At 41.1% G+C, this 21,875-nt stretch overlaps 1 protein-coding gene across 1 annotated transcript; it reads right to left on the reverse strand.

Annotated features, from left to right (window-relative positions):
• Positions 1–236: 236 nt before the first annotated feature.
• LOC108237392 (ras-specific guanine nucleotide-releasing factor 1-like) lies at positions 237–21,830 on the reverse strand. Its single transcript, XM_017418776.3, has 27 exons — positions 21,246–21,830; positions 16,546–16,652; positions 14,687–14,834; positions 13,126–13,218; positions 12,779–13,032; positions 12,581–12,660; positions 12,103–12,296; positions 11,624–11,733; positions 11,278–11,396; positions 10,857–11,017; positions 10,470–10,533; positions 9,235–9,377; positions 8,953–9,035; positions 7,530–7,778; positions 5,648–6,015; positions 5,280–5,396; positions 3,899–4,069; positions 3,217–3,323; positions 3,014–3,126; positions 2,209–2,269; positions 1,996–2,102; positions 1,775–1,859; positions 1,495–1,692; positions 1,277–1,356; positions 1,069–1,186; positions 868–936; positions 237–357 (listed from the first exon to the last, which is right to left on the reverse strand). The coding sequence occupies exons 1-27, from the start codon at positions 21,519–21,521 to the stop codon at positions 265–267; spliced, it is 3,768 nt and encodes a 1,255-aa protein (XP_017274265.1). The 5' UTR covers positions 21,522–21,830; the 3' UTR covers positions 237–264.
• Between the last annotated feature and the right edge of the window lie 45 nt (positions 21,831–21,875).

The following is a 21,875-nucleotide window of genomic DNA, read 5'->3' on the forward strand; positions in this document are numbered from 1 at the left end:
TCTCTTAGATGTCTGTTTTGTAGCTCAAAATAAATAAATCATAAAATAGCATCTTAGACAATAAATAACACATAAATAATCTATATCTATAGAAATAAAACCTCTCTGGGCTTCTACTCAGTTTATAACAATTATACACAAAGAGTCCATTGGAGAGCAAATACTAGAAGGGCATAGTCTACTGTGTCTAATACAAATAATGTACATGTAGAAATCTTGTTTCTGGGTACTCCACACGTGCACAGAGAGTGACAGAAATCCTCTTCATGATGAGGTTTTGGGCTCAATTCTCAGAGATGCTTCATACAGGCTCTCCTCATCCATCACTGTGCTGAGGTCCAGCAGGTACTTCGCCACCTACGAGAACACACACAGAGCAGTCGAGGTACACTGCTGAAAAATTCAATTTTTATGATCTATAGCACCGTGCAAAAGGCTCAAACCCTTTAAAGCAGGTTTTCTTACATTTTTTTTTAAATTGTCTTGTTTTCCAGGTTTTTTTGAAGTCTTTCTTTAGACTTCGGCTGCTTTTTTCACTCATTTCAGTCCAATACTTTATCATTTACGAAGTGATGTATGTTTAATAAGCTACTTCACTCTAACCTGTGACTCTTTCAGGCCTAAAAAGGCTCATAAACTCAAGAGACAACCTAATTTTGTGTCGAGATGTTACATTTAAACAGAGCACTTTTCTAGAGTCAAACCTAAAATTTAATCTTCTATAATTACAAGTAAAAATAAAGTATTACCTTTTTTATATCAGTTCTCTAGATCACTTTTAGTGAAATCAGTTCATTAGATTTTACAGTTTAAGTCACTAAAAGAGTAGAAAAGAAAATTTTAAAAAGAAAAACAGGAATATCTGACCTTTGGCTGAAAATCTATCTTGTAAGCTGTTTGCTGAAACTGTCGGATCTCTCTGATAATATGAGATATCTGGAGGAAATAAAAACAAAAAGAAAAAACATGGTAATTAACCAAATGACTTTTCTTCAGTTATTCATGACTAATAAATAATGTACAGAATGCATACAGTGCTACAGAATATTATTCTTGTTTTATTTGTACCATTCTCATCTTAGAGAAGTTGACCAGGTTGTCCTCGGTGTAGTTTGGAGTTCCCTCCTCGATGAAGGCCAAGTCAGTCAGGTACATCCCCAGGTAGGGAACGCAGGGAGGGTCACAGCTGTTAAAGAGATTACACAGAAAGAAATACCTCCACTGCCAGAAAAAGAGAGTACTTTACATGAAGTAAAAAAAAAACAGGCATCCTTACTTCTTCAGAGCTTCCCTCAAGTTTTTGAACCGTCCCTCTGATGACACCAGCTTCTGCAGCTTATCAATCACAGTCTTTGTCTAGAAAATGGATCCAAAAGTGAAATACTGAGGCCAGCTTAGAAATCCCACCAATCCATCCAAAAGTCCCTGATCAGTGAGTTGTGTCTCATTTGTTTAGGAGAGTATTTCATTTCTTAGACGGTGAAGTACTGATACCTGCTTGGAAACTTTGAGCCAGGTCCTCTTGAGGCGGAAGATGGAGCTGCGGTTGAGCGAGGACGTGATCTCCAACACAGCGTTGTAGTTGTGGAGGCAGCGACAGATGTCGGCCACCGCCACCCATTTCTCTATCACCGCCACCCGCATGTTGACGTCGTCCCAGTGAAGGATCTCCGAGGCAATCCTGTTACTGATCTGACAAAAACAAAAAAAACAGAAAAAAGCCGTTTAAACTCATCCACTGATCCACCCGTCAGCGTCCGCAGGAAAGACCTACATCGTTGAAGTGCTTGGTGGTTTTCATTATGTACGGGGTTCTCTCATTCTTATCGTTCTTCATCCAACCTTGACCAAAAAACTCCCTACAGAAAAACAAACAAAAAGGTCTCTGTGATAAACATCATCAAATATGGCTCGATGAACTTGTCGACACTTCCTTCGATCCTCCCTGGCCCTCTGTGAGATTTTGTCTCCCATCCTCGTCTGCAGGCGACTCACTCGTATGGGATGACTTTAAAGATCAGGTGGTCCAGCATCGTGACCTGCTCGGCAATCTCCAAAGCTGAGTGGTTCTCAAATGGTTCAGTCTTACTTTCTTCCATCGCCTGAATGCAAAAATACATGAAAAAAAAAAAAAAAAACCAAAGCAATAATTAATGGTAGTCAAAGCAGAGTAATCGCTGAAAAGACGGTTTCTGTGTTCCCGCTAACCATCTGTGTGATCCCTTCAATGGTGGCCTGGCTGTCTCCTGGATCCTCCTGAGTGAGCGTCCTGAACACCAGAAGACATAAATGCTTTTCTTCAACAGTTCTGTTTCACGTTATAACAATTTATTCATTTAGATTTTTGACTTCAGAACTATAAACCACACACAGGGCAGGACCTTTCCTTACAGTTAAGGCATGTTGTTGTCATGGTTTTAATTGTTTTAGTAGACTCAACTTCTGTTTGATATTAGATTTCTTTACGGTTTGGAGTCATTTTGGTGATTTATGGCCACCAGATGTCCTCAGCTGTCTCTGCTTCAAGCTCCTCGATCATCTGTATTCCTTTGGTAATCAGCACACTTGTGGTCATTGATTAATCACTCCTCCTTAGAAATATTCTGCTTGGTTTTTCTTTGGTATTTGTCAGATCATCTGTTGAGCTCTGTGTTTCTTGTTTTTGGTGTTTTGAGTTAAGTTAATAAAAGCTCCTCCTCGCATTTGGGTCCCAGCTGACCATTTGTGACAACTGTACTTATTTTAAAGTACGCCCTTCCTTCAGGCTAAAGATAATTTGTTTTCTAAGCTTCTGCCACCATAAAGCCGAGTTTTGTATATTTTTAGCAATAGGTAAAACCAAACCAAGGTGAACAATGATGCATTTCATCTCCAGTTCCCCAAATCTAATCTTTCAGAAGATTTTTTGAATCAATCACATTTATGCAAAAATGTTCTTAAAGCAGTGCTCACACACAGATGTGTTATGTATGACTGTGTATGTGTGATCATGCGATAATAACGGAAAGCCAACCTAATAATGTTGGCAGCTGCCTTTCTTTCCTGTGTCAGGAGCTCTGGGTCATGCATCACCTCCTCCAGGAAACCAATTACCCGCATCTTCAGTTCTGTGTTCTTCTCAAAGTCCTGAGGACACACACAGGAGCAGCCACAGTGTCATTACTGAAGTGTTGTCGCCTTCAAAGACATAACAGATAGATGGGGGGTGAACTTTACCTGCGAGTGTTTGGAGACCCAGTGACGTAGCACATTCAGAACTCTGTTGGTAGCAGCTCGTCGGATGACAAACTCTTTGTCTCCGTTCCTCTGGTCTGTAGGAAAACCTAGAACCAGGTTTAATACAGTTACATTTAAACTGACTAATACTTTTATTTCTGAATGACTCAGTCCTTCACTGAAATTACTTCTACAGACAAAAAAATGACTTGAAAATAAACATTTAGTCCAGGTGTTTCCTGGGGGACTTCACTTTTATTTCATGTATCGCCCCCTCATTCCAACCTTTATTTAAATTTTTTTTTTAAAAACCATCAAATAATCATTTAATTTTTTAGATGAAAATACAACTTTTGATTGTAAAAATTTATTTTACTGATGATATAATGAGTGTGTAAAAAGTGCAGAGGAGTCGCTGTGATGTGAGTGCCCTCTTGTGGTTTTCTAGTGCTAAACTGTCTCTTCAAAGGAATTTTTTATTGCTTAATTGATAGTATTGTCTCCCCATATCTAAACTTTCTCAACAATCAATAATTAATCAAAAACTGAACATTTCAGATCTGCTTTCTTTGAGTAAGTTTTGGCTGTTCACTTTAAATTCCTGAGTGACTGAGTGGAGAGCTGCAGAAAACTTACAGATAGTCCTGAACAAGCATCTCTACCGGCGCCAGATGTCACTGACCTGTGCTGGCGAGGGACATACGGCGGTACTTCTCCTTGGTTGGCGTGCCTTCATTGGCACCAGCCGTTGCAATGGCGAAGGCCGAGGCAGCAGAAAGGGCACTGCGGTTATTGTCAAGCTCCCGGCAAGAAGACACCACCATACCGTTGTTGAAGGAAAACAGGGAAAACTCTGCAGAGGAGAGGATGAAAAATCATAGGTTTGTTTATGTTTTTTATAGTAACATCATCATGCACATATAGAATTACAAAAAAGCCAAGGAACATTCTCTTTAATCTGATAAGATCTGCTCCTTTAGTGCGCTTTTCTGAATCTAAAAGAGACATTTATTATTACAGATGATTAAATCCTCTCTGGAGATCTGCAGAAATGTTGCACAAACTGAGTTGTTGACCATCGGAGGGCAACAAAGAGCTAAAACAGACTCAGAACAGTGTGTCCTGCAGCTCTTCTCAGTGACGGCGTCCACTCCACTGTGCCTGCCTCCCTACCTTCCCTCCATTACTCACTTGTTCCCCCCTCTGCCTTCCTTCGTTCAGACGGGGGCGGCACACAAGAACACGCACATCGTTGCTAAGGTACAAGGTTTCCTTCCACCTACTCACACAAGGCACTGGCTTCCCTTGTATCATGCAACGTAGGAAGAGAAGACACTGGGGATGAATTGTGCTCGACTACCTACGAGGTGGATGCTCCCTCGCTGTTCAGAACGGGGAGGGCCGGGATGCTGTGGGTGGTTTTTATCAAGACCTTATTTGGCTGTAGGTATGCTTGTCTGAAGGAGGAAAAAAAGTTTGTTGCCAGTCTTCTGTGGCTATATTTATTTGTCAATCTGAGCGTGTTCATCTTTTTAAACTTGTGGCATGAAAAAGATGGTCATTATAATTCATAATTCATTGAAATTAATTAACAGCTACATCTTGATTGAATACTTAGAATTTGGTTTGTATGTTCTCAGAAGCATACAATGGGTTTGATGATGTGAACACCCAAAATATAGAGATATTTGTCATGCTTCAGTTCAGGATAACCCTTCTCTTTAGGCCAATTTGACTGTAAAATAGTCAACAATGTTAAAATTCTTTTACCACTTGTTAAACTACTCATTTAATATTATCTGTTTGAACAAAAGTATTGTTATTTGATCAATTGATCAGCTGATCCCTTGTTTTTGACATTTGCCAACACACTTGACACTCAATAAACCACAGGAAATTTGCCGGCCTCTTGCATTTTTGCAAATGTTTTGGTCCTATTTAACTAGTGGATCTAATTTTTAAGTAAATAACAAGTGTGGAGATAAAATGGAGAAATAAAATGAGGAGATGATATTTTAGATGAGATTTCAGCACAACAGCAGAGAGGCAGTGAGATGCTATACCAGAGTTTTTTGCCTTGACGTTTTTGGGTGTTGATGGTGACTTGGGCGGAGACATTTCTGCTTCTGCCTCATCACTCTGACTCGGGTCTTCATCGCATTCCTCTCTCACAGACAGATCTGTAAAAAGACGAAACATTTCACGGTTGAACTAAACTGGATGACAGTGACATTAAAAACATCTGTCCTCAAGAGTGAAGAAATGGAAACACTACATTGTCCTTATATTTTCATTGTCCGTGTTCCTTATTTGAGCCTCAGTTTTCTGCTCAAATGACTAAGTTATAAAAGTTATTTATCTGACTTTTCTGCATAACCAAGGCATTCTGAATACACTGAATAAAAAAGATCCCTTAAACAGCTTCTCTGACCTTGCTTGCTGAGGACAGACTCTTCAGGTTTGCTCTCAGCTTTGGGCTCCTCCTCATCAGGGATTTTGCTGGCCATGGTGCTGGACACATAGAGCTTGTTGATGTCGAGTGTGGTCTTACTGAAGGGTGACATGGTGGTGTGCATGCTTGCATAGCCGTTGGGAGAGCAGCTGAGTAGGTCCAGGGCTTTGCCCCCTGTGATGATGGGGATGTTGAGCGAGAGCTTGCGCCGGCGGTTTGGCGAGGACGACTTGGTGATGGAGAGGGGAGGAGGGGAGGAGAACTTGCGGCTGGCACGTGGAGACGTGGGTGGCTCGCCGTACAGGAGTTTGTTGTTCTGACTGCTGGCGAAGAAAAGCTCCAAGGAGCTGCAGGAGAGAGGAGAAAACGACAGAAGGATCAACCATTAGTATGGGAACATGTTTTAAAAGTTTTTAACCTTGGGAAAAGTGGACGTAAAGGGGGTGGGTGCAAAGTGATGCACATGGGAGTCAGAAGCAGAGAGGGAACACGTTAACTGCAGGGCTCCTCGGGAGCCTCTTTTTATTCAAGCTACTTTGTTTAAGACAGCATCCTCCTTGCACTGGGAGCCACCCCCTCCGAAGACCTATAAATAGCATGTCAAGTGACAGTGTGGGAGGCACGGGTGCTGCCAACAGCAACTGGCCCAGGGGAGGCCCACTGAGACACGGGGAGGGAAAAACAGAGAAAGGGGAGACAAATGGAGACAGAGAGGGAAAGTGGGAGAAAAAGACTTGGGTTTCAGTAATAATCTAAAACAAGCAGGGGGAGTGATGCAGAGAGGGAGGGGAGAACAGAGGAGCAACATTGTTGATGTGGATTCCACCGGAGCGCAGGCTGCTGGCTGAGAGTGGGCGAACGGGAAGCCTCCAGCCTGACATGATGCTGACTGCAGCCACGCTGGGTCTCCAGAACCCTAAAGTAAGAAGATTAGAAGAGCAAAGAGTGGAACAGGGAAGGAAAACAAAACAAGCAAAAAGCAGAAAAATAAAAACTCAGGAGAGGACGCAAGTAAAGGATGAAAAAATAAATAAATAATAATCAGGAGACAGGAGAGGAGCCTGACAAAAAGGAGCAAGGAGGAGCAGAAGAGAACAGGGTGCAAAACACCAGCATCAATATTTAATACCGTGGAGCTGCTGCAGATGATGGGGAAGGAGAAGACAGGAGAGAGGGGGTGGGGGGAGGGTGGGGTCCTGCAGCAGAGTAAAGGGTTGCCATGGTGACAGCGCAGCGGAGAGAGGGATGGTCAGACTTGTGGAAAGACAAATAAAAGCGAGAGAATGGAAAAAGGGTACGGCAAGGAATGAAAAAGACGAGGAGGGTGGGGTCAAGGAGGGGGACACAGTTAACTGAGATGGCCGACGGAAGACGGTGCTGGTGTGACCTCTCACCGCCTCCTCCTCCCCAGTCCCTTCTCACCTGGGCTGGACACTGAGGCATGATGGGCTGCTCACAGACAGACCACGTGAGAGCAAAGACTAATTCAGACACTGGGGGGAGGGGGGGGGTGTCCCACCTCTTCACTGCACCATTACTGAGCTGCTGCTGCATCCTCAGGTGGAAACGGGGAAACTCAAACTTTGTTCACCAGCTGCAGGCAGCATTAAGGCACTTGTAGATGGTTAATATAGCCAACCAGTGTAACACAGCCAGCTTCCAGGAAACATGCAGAGAAAAGCTAATTTTATGACAGAATGCATGAACATTTTTAATGGAAATGTTGCTAAAAAAAATTAAAATATGTTACCCCAAATTCTCTCTGTTTCCTTCCATAGAGACGTATGTCTATGATACCTTCTCTCAGCTGTTGGAGTGATGTAGTTGTGGTTACAAAGTTCAGTTTAGTCCAGTTACTCACCGTGCAGGGATGGCACTGATTGGCTTCTTGTAGATGGTGATGAGCTTGTCCAGCACCACGTCAGCGCTGGTGAAGACCCGGTACGAGTGGAGGAAGGTATTGAGGAAGTCGATGGAGAGGAATCGCAGGTCGATCAGCCTCTCCAGCAGCCGCTCCACGCTGGCGTAGCGGATCTGCAGCACCTTGCACGAGTTCATCATCTTGCTGAAGCGAATGTCGACATCGTCGCAGTACAAGCTGGTGTCTGACCTGTTGGAGTTCAACAAGATGGAAATAGGTCTCAGGGCTAATGCTGCCCACCTCCAATTACAGCATATTTAATAGTCGCGTGTGTCAGTGGTCTTGATGTTGCTACACAATCTTATACAAGCTGCACTGCCAAAAAAACTTTGCATGCAGTGATTTCTAAATTTAACTAATGGAAATAACCCACAGAGTCATTTACTATTTACACTGAAGGAATGGAAGAAAGAATCAAAACATCAATGGATGCATGTGTAATAACAGATTTTCTCTGTGTCCTTTGCATAACATGCTAACCCATATCATCAGTGACTGCAAAAATGAGCTTGTTTTCTTCACACAATATTCTTTAAGTGTTTCGTTGGCGCTCCACTGAGCCAAAGTGTTGGTAACCTCTAGTTGCTCGGTGCAGGTGGTGATTCATCACTGAAAACCACTCTGATTTAATCCCTCACAGTTCATACCCGTTTCTCTTTATGACACCGTAAGCTTGTTTTCTTCAGCTTTGTTGATAATGACAGGTTTAAAATTAGACTTTCTGTATGAAATTATCATTTCCTTCAGACTTTTTTTTTTTTTTTTTACAGTTTGCTAAACAAAGGCTCCTGTTTTTGCTCATTTTGTTGTTTCCTATTTTCATGGCGTACTGCTTCAAATTTCTGCCGTGATGTTGACGTCTTGTTTGATAGAGCAGTGTAGGTTTTGTTTTTACGGACTTCCTAATTTTTTGACACTTGCGCTAAATTTCAGACAAAGCTGACTGGGGACAGCGAACAACTTTTGCCACACTGCGTTGATTTAGACTTTTAAAGAAGTTTAGTATTTTTGTTATTATTTCAAGTGCCTGTATTTGTTTTAGTTAGAAATGCAAATTATAGGTGGTTCAATAAAGCTTTCCTTCACTTGGAAAAAAAATACAGATTTTTCTTTTGTTGTTGTTGTTCTTCCCACTATAAACAGATAAATAAAATTTCTCCATTAGTGGTGGTTCTATATTTTTGGCCAGGGGCTGGATGCATGTCAGTAAAGCTTTTCACAAGAAGAAAAGTAGAAAAACAATTGAGTTTCTGTGCTCTTAAGTTCTTTGTGCTTTTTGTGGTCTTTTTATGGAATACTAATATCGCTTTCTGACTGTGCATGTATAATGTATGAGCATTGCTGCGTGGTGCCAGACTCTTACTTAATCATCTGTGGGACGGTGACTTTACTGTTTTCCTCGAATGCGTTCATCATCAGACCGTTGCAGCGGATGTTGTCAATGCACTGCGAGCCACAGAGACAGACAGAAAAAGAGACCTGTGTGAGTAAAACGACTTCAGACAGAAAGTAAGCTCAGAAACTTGTTGATGAAAAAAAAAGGTTTCAAACCCTTCGTCCCAAAGTCAAATCTGCAGTCAAAATCATCCCAGGTTCTTTGTCAAACCCATTACTTTGATGAATATATACAGGTGGGGCAACACACCTGACTGATATCACTCGTCCACGCTGACTTTTCCTGTCGGGATGAAGCAACGAGGATGACTGTGTAAGGCTGGCCCTCTTTGGGCTCCACCATAATCTTAAAGTCCAGGTGCTCTGTGTCCTGGCCACTCCGCTCCCCTTTGGCTGCAAGGCACAAAGTCAACAACCTTTATTTATTCAGAAAAGAGCAAGAAGAGAAGCTGTTGTGCAATCAGTTGAGCTGGTAACAAGCTAAACAGCAGTATTTTTTATTGTTGCCTTGAAAGTCTACAGGTCTATATGGATGTTGAGTTTCTTACAGTGACTTTAATAGAAACTGCGTCACTAATCTAAAATCACTGTAACATGTGTTTTAGTGTTGTGTTTTACCGTGTGGGCTCACTTTAAAGTCCCCTGACAAACCTATTAAAGTGGGAGTGGAGATGATAGCAGTCAGGATCTCGGAGCAGTTTGTGTTTGTTTTGAGTTCATTTGTTGTTGTGTTTTATGGATATTAAGTTTTATCTGTTGTTTCCATACGTTTCAGCTTTGCCTTTTGTCCTACGTGTGTCCGCTGTTTCCCTCAGCTCCTCTGGGTTCTCAGCACCTCACACCTGCTCCTCATCCCAGTAATCATCCCTCGCAGTGCTAACAACCCCAGCTCACAGTCGCTCATTGTCGTATCCTTCGGTTTGTTCTGTGTTGTAACACAGCTCGGTTTGCCTGCTCCGTGGGTTTTTGTTCGCCCCCATGTTTGATTTTCCAAAGTATTTATTTGTTGTGTCACGTTTATTCACATCTACACCTCAACTGTGAGACACAGGTTCTAATTAGGTTCAGCTTTATATATAGTTTGAAAATTTAATCACAGAAAACTTGGGTTGATCAGTAGCTCACTGAGCAGATACCTCGACCTGTAAATGCGCGTTTATTAAAAACTAACATTCTTAAAAGGAGTAAATACAGTCTATTGTCTTACACAACATATGATCTGTTAATGCTCAAGGTGTGTATTGAGGCTGACTTTCAGCTACTACCACGTCAAATCTTAGCTCAATATCTGTGAAAGTTGAACGAGTTATCACCACTTTTGGGTTTGCTAAGGTTGCTTATCTGTAATTATATCAACTCTAAAAAGTAGTTAATACTAGGCATATGTTTAATGATTACTTTTTGATAGTTTCAATAAAATCACTTGACTAATGCATGAGATATTTTGAAGTCAAATAATAAAATCTGATGCACAGGGTAACTTACACTCATCGTCTGTGCCCTCTGGTTCCTCCATCAGGGTGCAGTCTATGAGAGACACCACTCCGTTCTGCGATCAGAATGAGAGGTCGCAGCAGGTCACTGGCTAAAACAAATCTGTTTTTACATTAAATTCAATCTCTTATTAATGTTAGTCAGACTTTGTCATCAGGTCTGAGGTTGTGATTAAATAAAATAAATAATTTCATGATAAAACTTTAAGTTTTAAGTTTTTTCTGAAAATGGAGGATGTGGAAACTACATCCTTGGAAGCTGAAATTCTAAATTCGCTTCAAGTTAATAGTTAGTTCTAATATTTACAAAAGAGTTCACATGCATTTACTATTTATTTCTTTTTTAGTTTTGGTCCATGTTGAGTACAGTGAACTGTACCTTGGTGATGTGAAGTTTTCCTCCTGACCCTCGCGTACAGATGATGAGATGTTTGGAGAAAAGGAAACACTGTCTCTCGCCTTCCTTCTTCAGAGACAGAGAGCCCAGTCGCCCTCTGGTGATTTTGCCTTTCTCGCTCATTGGCACCTGGATCAGAGAGCCTGAGCAAAGAAACAGGAGAAAACAGACAGCTTGCTACTATTTTCATGTCATAATTTGGGAAAAGTTTCAGGTCTCTTTAAAAAATGGACAAGAATAACATCAAACAAGTTAAACTTATGTGACTGTCACTAACTATTTAACAAACTTTCATGGTTAAAAAACATTTGGCCTGCAATAAAGTTTTTTAGATAATTTTCTACTTTTTTAATATTATCAGAATAATCAGGATGAATCGAACAGTCAGTTAAACCTGTCTTACCTTGTCGTACAAATGTCTGACTCGTGTCAAGAAGCACCTCACAACCCTCCACAATCATGCGCTCAATGGCCAGGTTCTTCCTGATGTTCTCCGTCTCACTCACCTCGTCATGCATGATCCTTGAGAGAGAAAAAACAAATATACATAATTAGGTTTCTTTTATAATGCCTTCGTGTAGCTGGTTCATGATTATGTAACATGAAAAATACAAATTGATCAGAATAAAACAAATTTCTGTCTGGTGCTGAAAGAAATCAAATGTTTTAGACCTGATTCAAAAATTTTAAACTTTTTGAACCCAGTAGGTTATTTTATTTGCAGATCGACACGAAGGCAGTAAACCTACCTGGAAAGTTCCTCCAGTTTTGACTTGGCGTAGTCCAAACTGTTTCTCTCCACGTGCTCATGAGGAGTGTGAGCCAGTAGCTCGTGCAGCGTCAGGATGTAGCGAGGGATCTGAGAGGGAGAGAAGAAGAAGCTTTAAACAGGTTTGGCTTCGAACTTTTAATTTCTTTTTGTTGTTGTAACGCTAATAATTCTTGTACTTTAACTTGGAGCACTTTAATTAAAAAAGAAAAACACACCAATTATCAAACTTTAAGTTTCTGAATAAACCCCCCATCATGTCTCCGACAGATTACGCTTCTTATGATAAAGGCTGAAAAGCTTATCTGCTTTCACTATGACACTACGTGGGAGCAAAATAGAAAAAACAGTACTGCAAATAAATAGTAATTTTATGTAGTAAGGATTATAAATTTGCATTGCAGAAGAAGTACACCTGGTTCTGTTTTAACCTTTCTGCGTCACAGTGGTGCATCTCACCTGGAACATGGGGTAAGTGAGGAACGTCTCCAGTGTTCTCTCCTCGCAGTCGGGCTTGGCCTCGTACTGCTTCAGCAGTTTGTCGAAGTCTCGGTTCTGTTTGCAGTGGGCCAGGATCTGCAGGCTGTACTGGTGGTTCCTCACGAACTCCTGGTAGATGTTCAGCATGGGCAGCAGGATGTCGAACAGGTCCGCTGAAAAGAGAGGCAGCAGCGCTCACGACTACTTCAGGTTTTAACTGCAAAAAAATCAACAATCAAACTCTCTACAAATTTCCTCATTCAGAAAGTAAAAGTTTGTATTTTTTGTCGTCCTGAATTCAGCCTGAGCTGATCACAAACAGGTCTGCATTTTAAATCTTCCAAGATAATGCTGGATTTTTAGTTTGTGAATGATGTTAGTGACACAAACCAACTTCCTATGGTTGTTGGAGAAAATAAAACCAAACTGGGACTGACTGAGTCTCTGTGCCTCTTACCCAGCACCAGTGTGGGCCAGCTGGCTATCCTGGCCTTCAGACCCTGGTAGAAGATCTGGTGGAGAAACATGATGGTCTCACTAATGAAACAGAGACAAAAAAGTTCATTACCAACTAGTACTTTGTTTCTTCTTCTCTTATTAATATATTTCATCACTGCAGTCGCTTCAGTGCAACAACCGGGCGACCAGCAGCCACCTGTTCAGGAAGATGCTGCTGACGTCATCGTGGGTGATGGGCGGTTTCTTGGAGCTGGCTGCCATGCGAAGCGGCCGCAGGAAATTGTTGACCAAGATGTGAAGCTGCTGGACGTACTCGGCTTCTGCCTCAAGCATGCTGAACACCACCTGGTTCCTCTTCCTCATGCTTTCAGCGTGGGGGGAGCGGATGTAGTCCTGGATGATGGTTTTCCACTTCCGGCGGCAGATCCAGCCTCGCAGAAAACTCTGGACCTGCGTTGAACACGGTTAGCAGATAGGGATCATGCTGTGTTTCACATGCAGACGTGAAGCTAATACAGGAGTCGCCCTTAACTTCCCCTTCACCTTCTTTATCTTTTTGATCTCCGTGTCATCCTCACTGGGCGGCACCTCTGGGTTAGACTGGATCTTCTCGTTGTCCTTCAGGATTCCAGAAATCTGAAATTCAAAACAGCCAAAAAGAAAAAACCTTAAGTACATTACAATTTATTATTTATCAGACAGTTTTATCCAAAGAGCCCCTGTTATAAGCATAACAGGAGGAATAAGAGTTTTTTTTTTCATATTTTGCAACATTACCATTATTTGTGCAGCAATAAACTGTGCTTACTGACAACAGTATTTCAGATATATTCATTTATTTTACACATGTGGCTGTCTCTGATTTTCTACGTTCTGCACATATCTGACCTGCATGCAAAACGTTTTCTTGATGCTTTAAATCTTCTAATGACATTGTAATCCATAGATAATAAAAATCCCTGCAAGATACATTATAAGTACGTTGTTGAATCAGTCCTGAGGGTCGATTCCCTTTTTGTTCTTTTCCTCCCAGAAACTCAGCTTTTTTCAGATGACCTTTGAAAATCCTGTCATGTTACTGACATCCTGAATGACTTTAGTTGTTTTCTTTGGCTCATTATATAATATATATATATATATATATATATATATATATATATATATATATATATATATATATATATATATGGAACATTGCTTGAAAGGAGTATTTCTATTTTACAAACTATTATTTTTCCAATTTCAGTGCAATTTTATTTATTTTATTATAACTATAAGCCACAGCAAAACGAAAAGGAACAGTTTTCAACAATATGTTGTATTGTCTTTAAACTGTTTTCAGTTCAGTTAGATATGCAATGATTAGAAAATATGTTATATGAAATCCAATTTAGAATCTGATGTCATATTTTCTAACACTGATGCATGTTTTTATTTTGGTACCGATGTTTTATTCAGTTATGTAAACTACTGCCTTTTGATCAACTCTGCTTTGGTCCATTAGCTGCTTCAAAGCCCTGACAGACACAGAAACTGAACCAGACATTTTAAAAAATGTCACTTTATTGTATTTTATAATGGCCTGTTACATTCTCACCCATCGCACTCAGACTGTGAACATAAAAACCCTTTAATAAAGAACTGATAATAAACAAAGTCCATTACTAGTGAACACTTTAGCCATGAAAAGGGAGAAAGTAGCTCATTATTTTGTAGTGCACACTGTAGTATCATGGACAACAAAAGCTGAATCATGCATATTGAAAATGCTGGATTCAATTGAAGCATCCATTAGCACATTAAAGAGAGACACATTTGATCTGGTTTAGGCTGAATAATGAGGGTACAAAACATTCAGCAGTGTTACAGAGTCTCCTGGGGTTCTGCAAGCTGCAAAGCTCAACATAAACTCACAATTTGTGTTTTCTTTTTTACACTGGGTCGAGACCTTTTTGTCTTATTGTGCCCATTTTGTGTTTTTGTCCTCTCTGCCTCATTTCTTTCAGTTCTATTGTGTCCTTCTCCTTTTCCAAGGTTTACAACAATAAATAAAACCACATGTGCACACAGACATATATGAAGCGACCATGAAATTACAAGTTACCTCCAATTTCAGCCGCTCTATCTCGATTTCCCCATCCTCTATCTGTTGTCGAAGTTGCTTGGCAACCGTTTTCTCCGTCTCCACTATTTGGAGTAGATGAAGATACTTCTGCATGAGGGTCTCGTGCTCTGTAGCCAGGTTCCTGTAACTGAACAGACACAGGGCGAGGACCTCGTTAACACGTGTTTCACGGGCTCCTTGTGGACTTCTCAAAGTTAACGCCGACCGGGGATCGGCTCACGTTTCAGTCTCTCCATCCACACAGGGTGCAGCGCGCTTACGCAACCAATTCTTTAAATACTTGTAGCGCAGCGTGTGTAAAAGCCGCTTCTGCTCGAGCTAAAATTCTGCAGATTACACACTTCAGCTGTTTGTTTTGTGACGCTTGAAAGGATTTTATTGAACAATACAGATTGTTAACCCCAGAAGCAAAAAAAAAAGCAACTAAAACACAGATGAGAGGAATCTGCACTCAGACACCAGTGTCTGTCATTACAACGTGACAGGTCAGCTTGTCCCTGTACTGTAAGTTCTGCTGCAGCGGCTGACCACTAATCAATTTCATTTTGAGCAAGTTCAATCAATTGACCTTTTGACAAACAAATGCACACAGATGACATTTAAAAACTTTGCTTTCATTACTCTCTTTTATGCCCAACTCTTATAGGATTATTTCTTTCATATTGCTTTATCAATATTTACGTCTATCCAGCGATGCACCTTTTTTACATAAACAATTCAGTAAAATTGATATTTGACCTTAAATTTTGACATGTGTATTGTGCTTCTCGGGGAGGGGATTTCTGACAAGAAACAAATACAGTGGTCGTAAAGCAGGGAAAAATGGCCAACAAGTTTATTTGTAAATCTATGTCCAGTTCGAACAAAATTGATCGGCAGCTTTTTCTGTGAGGCGTTTTGATCAGAAAGTGGAAGATATGTGCCGTTTTGTCTTTAGCAGCTGGTTGTATTTGGTAAATCCAACCTCACATCATAAAACTAAAGCTAGTTTTAAAAGTCGAATGTAAAACATTAAGTACAACCATTATTCAGTCGTCAAACTACCATGAACAGCAATTACAGTACTTGAAGGACTCATGCTGTGTATGACCTAATCGGTCGCTCACATTATTATGAGTTAGGATTTGCTTGTCTTTACAAAGTTGCTTTAGAATTTCGCAGGGATTCATTTATGGGGTTTTTTCACTGATTCTGTCATAGATTTGCTGCTGTGTTTGGAATCATCTTTAGATCTCAGGCAGACGCTGTAAAATTTGACTAAAATAGTTTCATGGTCAAAATGTGGTCAAACTCAGTCTTCTCTGTTTTAGGCGTGTTCCTTTTCACCCTTCAACTCCACAAATCGGAAAGAACAAACGTTGTGTTTTGGGGTTGTAAAAGCACCTTAGCTGAAAAAGGACATTTTGTGGCCAGATTTCTACTAGAAGTCAGAGTTGAAATGCTTTACGGGACTCAATACCGAATAGCCTTTGGTTGAACGTGAAGTTATGCTTATCCAGCTCTACACATTGATCCATACTAAGATGATGCACATTGTGCTTGTTGAAATTTTTGAGAAGTTAGCTGTTGTCTAACTAATTTTATGTTCTCAAGTGAAATCTTCAGTCTTGATGTTGAATTTAAAGTTGAAACTTTATTTGTATATCCATGATTAGACTACATTTTTCAGCCCAATAGATCTACAAACTTCACTTTGAGATTCTGAAAACTGAATTAAAGTCATTTATCAATGAGAATGAGGAGTCCTTCACTGACTAATGAAACTCACTGATCCTACACACACACAAACACAAACACACATCCAAGTTTGTGAAGGTGAAAGGTCATAAATGAGTTACCTGGCCTGTGTGATGGCAGCCACCCACTCATCACAGTCTTTGACGTCTTCTGTGCGCAGCTCCAAAGCCTTCTGGTTCTCATGATTGAACGTAACAGTGAAGTAATACTGGAAGACAACATTTTGGAGAAAAAGTTTAGCATTTCTTCAATAAATAAAATAAAAAACGTAACACCTAAAAACTTTCTAGTTTTGATGTAAAGATTGTAGAACTCAAGAATGTTTATGGGTGTGAAAAGAGGGAAAAGTCTTTTATTATGAAACCTCATCATGTCTGTAACAACTCCCCTTTGTCTTCACTTTAATATCCTGTTTTGTGTTTTCATGTTTTATTATTTTAGCATTTTGCACAAACACTCGCCATTTTGCTTCCTCAAAGATTCACTCTTGGAAACTTAAGTAAATGTACAGTCGAAGGAAATGTTCTTTAAACAGCTCATAAAAAAGTCCTTGCAATAAATCAGCCGCCACTATACTTTTAGTACATACAGGCTGTTTGTTGCTGAAATGCATGAGATTATGTAAAAATGATGCTTTAAAAATGAACCCCCACAAAACAATACTATTTTGTATCCCTCAAAACTGAGAAGCGACTCACTTGTGAAAAGAAAAAAAATGTTTAAATATTTCTGATGAGCAGAATGAACATTTATCAAAAATGTGCTGTCCACTTTGTGTCCTAAAAGCTGGAGCGTCTTCTACATAAACAGGTGATGTTAAATGAGACATTGTACGAAGGGGGGAAGTCCCATAGAAATGTTAGGAAAGAGGAAAAAAATGATCAAATAAATGTAAGGAGAAGGATAAATTTACATACTATCTAATAACTAAAGCGCATAAAAAAAATCCAATGTTTTGAAAAATCTTTGCTTGAGTGATTTTGTTTTGGTTGTTTTTCTGACACCTTGCCTATGGAGGGAAAAAAAGTTGTTAAAATGATTTTACAGTGTTGTTTATATTGCAAAGATTTACCCTGTAAGTTAGCTTTCAAGATAAGTATTTTCTGTAGAGATGACAGAAAGTGATGTTGTGATGTTGCAGGATTACTTTAGGTTTAAATTAATTGCATATTAATAACAAAAGCAGTATTTTTTGATGGAATCTGAATCACCCACCGCTTTGCATGTCAACAATTTAAATAAAGATGTTGTGTAACCTGTTAGCCCTCGGAGTAAGGGATGGGTGTGAGTCTCAGCTACAACCACACCAAATTTGAGCTCAACATCTGTAAAAACGAATAAGTCATTGCCATTTTTGTGTTTGTTGTTGTCAATTACCTGCAGCATCCATTTTGAATGGGAATGACTTAAAAACTTAACCAATCGTAGATGTGCATTCAATGATTACTTTCTGAGGGTGTCATTAAAATCTGTCAAGTGGTTCATGAGACATTTTGGTAACAGATAGACACTCAATCACGCACGCACATACGGACATCGGTACATGATCGCCCTCCGGTTGGGGCAGCAGGTGATAATTAAACAAAAAGGAAAACACCTAATCATCTTTGACCAACTGACATGACCCACATTCGCTCCCACATACACCCATATTTTTGGCACCTGCTAAAAGGAACACAATGCCAAAGCATGTTGTTGCACATTTTGCTACCCCCCCCCCNCCTTCAAAAGCACTTTTTCAGATGCAAATAGGGGTTGCCATGGTAACTGTGGGTTTAAACGTAGCTCGCCTTCTAAATGGGGAATAAGAACGTTTAAAAAGTGGAGCACTCCAAAGAATACAATGAGAACGGAGAGAGAGACAGACAGAGAGGGAGGGGGAGAAGGATCTTTTGCCTTTTTGAGGAGTGAGGGCTATAAAAAGCTCTGTAGCCCTGCAAAGTGGCAGTTGGCTTGGCATCTATCTGCTGCATTGTACCTCTCCCTGTCACACACACACACACACACAAAGATAAGATCTAGTATTCTCCCCGCTATCCCTCCTGCACACACTCACACAGACACACTCCGCTCGACAAAAATCTGAAACCTGCAGTAATCCGCACACGTAACAGGTTTAATGTCAGGAGTGTACAGTGGCGTTGCCTCCGACGACCTCTGCAGTCTGCTCACTGACTCCTGTGTCGTTCTCTGCTTTTTCTCCAAGAGGAGAAACCAAAAGGGGCAAATCTGTATGCCTGCACACACAGACGCATAAAGCATTAATTAGTCTTTCTGTCCTCGTTTCACCTTTTCCGTGCAGCCACTCTGTTTTGCAGGCTGTCAGTGGCGCACGCAGGACTTCAAGACGTATAAACAAGATCGGATAAGTCGAACAAGATGCGCAGATGTGGACGCATACAGGCCTGACTGACTGCACGCCACAGAAACTGCAGTTCTCATAAAGAAAACGTCTTCACGAGTTATAATTTTACGTGCATGTGCTCCTAGAATTAGAAAAATATGCAAAGGAATTTCAAATTTCCTTCCTGACTTTGTCGTATAAAAGAGACATGCTGAACAGAGTACTGTGTTATGCTAATCGAAGCCTTTCAAATTCATTCCATTTACTGCTGAAATAAATTTAGTGGAGCGTTCTGCATGAACGGCTCTTGTCAGAGATGTCACTCATAATTCATGCATGACCACAAGACGAAGCTCATCCCAAAAATATTTCCAAACAAACCACAAGCGCGCATGTTTGCCTGCAGAGCTACATTACATTACAATACGTGCAAAACATTTACAGCATCTTTACGCCGCCTGTAGCTCTTGTAAAACCCAGGTTCAGCACTGAGGACAGACACAAACGGGCAATAAAATGAACTGGAGTAGAGTTAACAGAGTTCCCATCTTTAACTGATCCTTTTAGAAGTTTATACAGCAATATGCAAATGTTGTAAAGGACGTCTAAAGCCAAAGGAAAACAACTGAACTCTGCTTCAGATATAAAGGATGAGAAAAGTAAACAACCTTCTTATTATGAAACATTATAAAACCAGTAGAAGGCCATATTTCAGATACAACATTAGACTTGTCAAACCATGAGGGACACTTATTCAACAGTGTAGAGTGAACATTTAGGAAAAGATCAACATTTTTCTGCATCAAACAATTACACACACTAAAGAAGGGCTAAAGTATTGGGAAAACATGCAATACTGTTGATTACTGTGATAACTTTATAATTTGCAACTAATGCAGTTTCCCTATTCATTTCATCTTTTTCTGTCATCACAATGCTCACAACACTGTCTGAGTGCATTAGGATTTAAGCCACTAATATCTAAATCCACAGTGGGCATTTCGAGCATAGGGAGTCCATTTGATTGCCAAATACATTGTTGGCATGTTTGGTTCTGTGATCTATTGCAATTCTTTCCAATACTGATATTACTGATATCTAGCTGTTAAATAAATTGTGCAGCCCTGCTCTAAAGATAGTTGCAGCCTTTTTAGCTCCTGCTCTTTAACTTAGAGTCTTACATAAAACTTAGGTCATATTTTGTTCCGCTTGCATTGTGAGCTGATCCAGTGAGCCATAATCCAGAACTGAAGTTGTTTTTACACTTTAAAGGTCTTCTTGGTGATTTCAATTGAACATCCTCACTCTGAAATAATCAAGCTATAGATTTAAATGTAAAAACTCTATATGCACGCAAGTCTGTAAGACTAAGCTTGTTTTGTCTTTATAAAACGTTGTATTGAAATGTTAAATTGGGAGAAAATACATGATGTAGCAACACATTGGGAAAGATGAATGTTTTGATATTTCATTTTTTTTAAAGTGGGGAAATCGTTTTACTCTTTTAACCAATAAATGTTACTCAAATGTCCCATTACTTTGCGTTTAATTTGAGGTCTTCCTCCCCAGTGTTGCATGGAGGAAAGAGACTGCAGCTGCAGAAATCAGAAGGTGACTGCAGTCAGAGCTCCCAGCAGCTTTTGGCTCCTAAACTCCTGCGTTTATAGCTCCTGCACTGGTTTCACTCGATGCGATGTGACGGGGTTTGGTGAAACTGTTTAGCTGTTGCACATGTTTATCCACCCCCAAAAAAAAGGAAGAAGAAGAAGAAGGAAAGGACCAAAAACAGATGTAGCTAAAACAGACCGGAGGGGTGGGGGGGGTGCAGTGATAAACAGCAGAAAGGCTGCGCCATGGTTTGGCTGTTGTTCATGGCTGTACTTAACAGCCCATGTTAATGAGGGAGCTGTCAAATGGACCACCGATATAAACCGGGGAGACACAGTTGCCAAGGTAGGATGCTATTAATATCAAGACCAGGAATTAAATCAATACGTCAAAGCGACAAGAAAAAAAGAGGGAGGGGGGTGGCTCTCCTCCTCAAGATGGCAACCTGAACCTGCAAAGTTTGGACGCAGCTGAAGTTTTCTTCTCATTCTTCAGCTCCTGTTTGATTCCAAAAGAAAAAAAAAATGCGAATGTGATAAGATACATGCTGCGGCGCTGAGAGGACGAGGAAGCTCAAAGCGGTTTGCAAAGTTTCCTCAGAGGTTTATCCTGCCAAAGGTAAACAAACAAACAAACAAACAAACTGGCAGTTTTAGAGCAGAATCCAGACGATCGGTTAGGATGACGCCATTACGTAACCCTGAACGTCAAGTGAAGTACAACTGCGATTGTTTGCGTACACAGAGATGTTGAAAGAAAAGACACAAAACAGCATGTGTGCTGGCTGCAAGGATGGGGGGCAACTTTCAGGGAATGTCCTCGTGTTTACAACTTGTTTCGGGGTCTTACCTGCTTCTCTAAGCATTCCTTGGCGGAGAGGGGCGGTTTGGGGGACGGTGCCCGGTCACACGCGCATCCCTCCAACAGGTACAGCCCGGAGGGGCGCGAGCTGGAGTCGCTCTCGAAATAAAACAGCATGTTCTGCAACAACGAGAACCACTTGGCGTGCCATTTTGTGTTGTCCGAGCTTTTCTTGCACAGGAAGCCGCGCCTCGTGCCGTCCTTCTTGGCCAGGAGCGCCAGATACGTGATGTGCCCATCGTTCAGCCTCATCCCCTTCTGCATGGTGGCTGCGAGAGGAGGTGCGGGCTTCGCCTGCGGGATTCTTACATCCTCTCGCCTCCCGCTCGGTAACTCCGAAACACAGTCACACTTGGTGGGCAGCAGCAGCCCACTCCTGAGCGCCCATCTCCACGCGCACACGGCGGCGGCGGCGGCGGCGGCGGCGTTGGATGCGCGCGCGGACGGAGTGAAGGAGAAGAGCCGTGCGCTCAGCTGCTCGGAGCTCTTCTGCAGGCGCGCATACTACACGCACCGTGTCAGAGAGGAGGCTTCGCGAGCATGATGAGGACCCAACTGTCCGCGTGCACGGAGCGCGCATAGGCGTCCTGCCCCTCGCACGGGGAGGATGCGCAGTCA

Source organism: Kryptolebias marmoratus, linkage group LG15, assembly GCF_001649575.2.
Source record: "Kryptolebias marmoratus isolate JLee-2015 linkage group LG15, ASM164957v2, whole genome shotgun sequence".
NCBI classification, from domain to species: domain Eukaryota; kingdom Metazoa; phylum Chordata; class Actinopteri; order Cyprinodontiformes; family Rivulidae; genus Kryptolebias; species Kryptolebias marmoratus.

What these genes read in the sequence shown, in the direction of transcription:
- LOC108237392 (XM_017418776.3), bottom strand. Translation starts at nt 21,521, where the DNA reads ATGCAGAAGGGGATGAGGCTGAACGATGGGCACATCACGTATCTGGCG. An exon ending in CTGGCCCACACTGGTGCTGG is followed by an intron (nt 12,297 to 12,580) that starts GTAAGAGGCACA and finishes CTCTCTTTTCAG; the next exon opens with CGGACCTGTTCGACATCCTG. An exon ending in GCAGCTGCCAACATTATTAG is followed by an intron (nt 2,270 to 3,013) that starts GTTGGCTTTCCG and finishes TCTGGTGTTCAG; the next exon opens with GACGCTCACTCAGGAGGATC.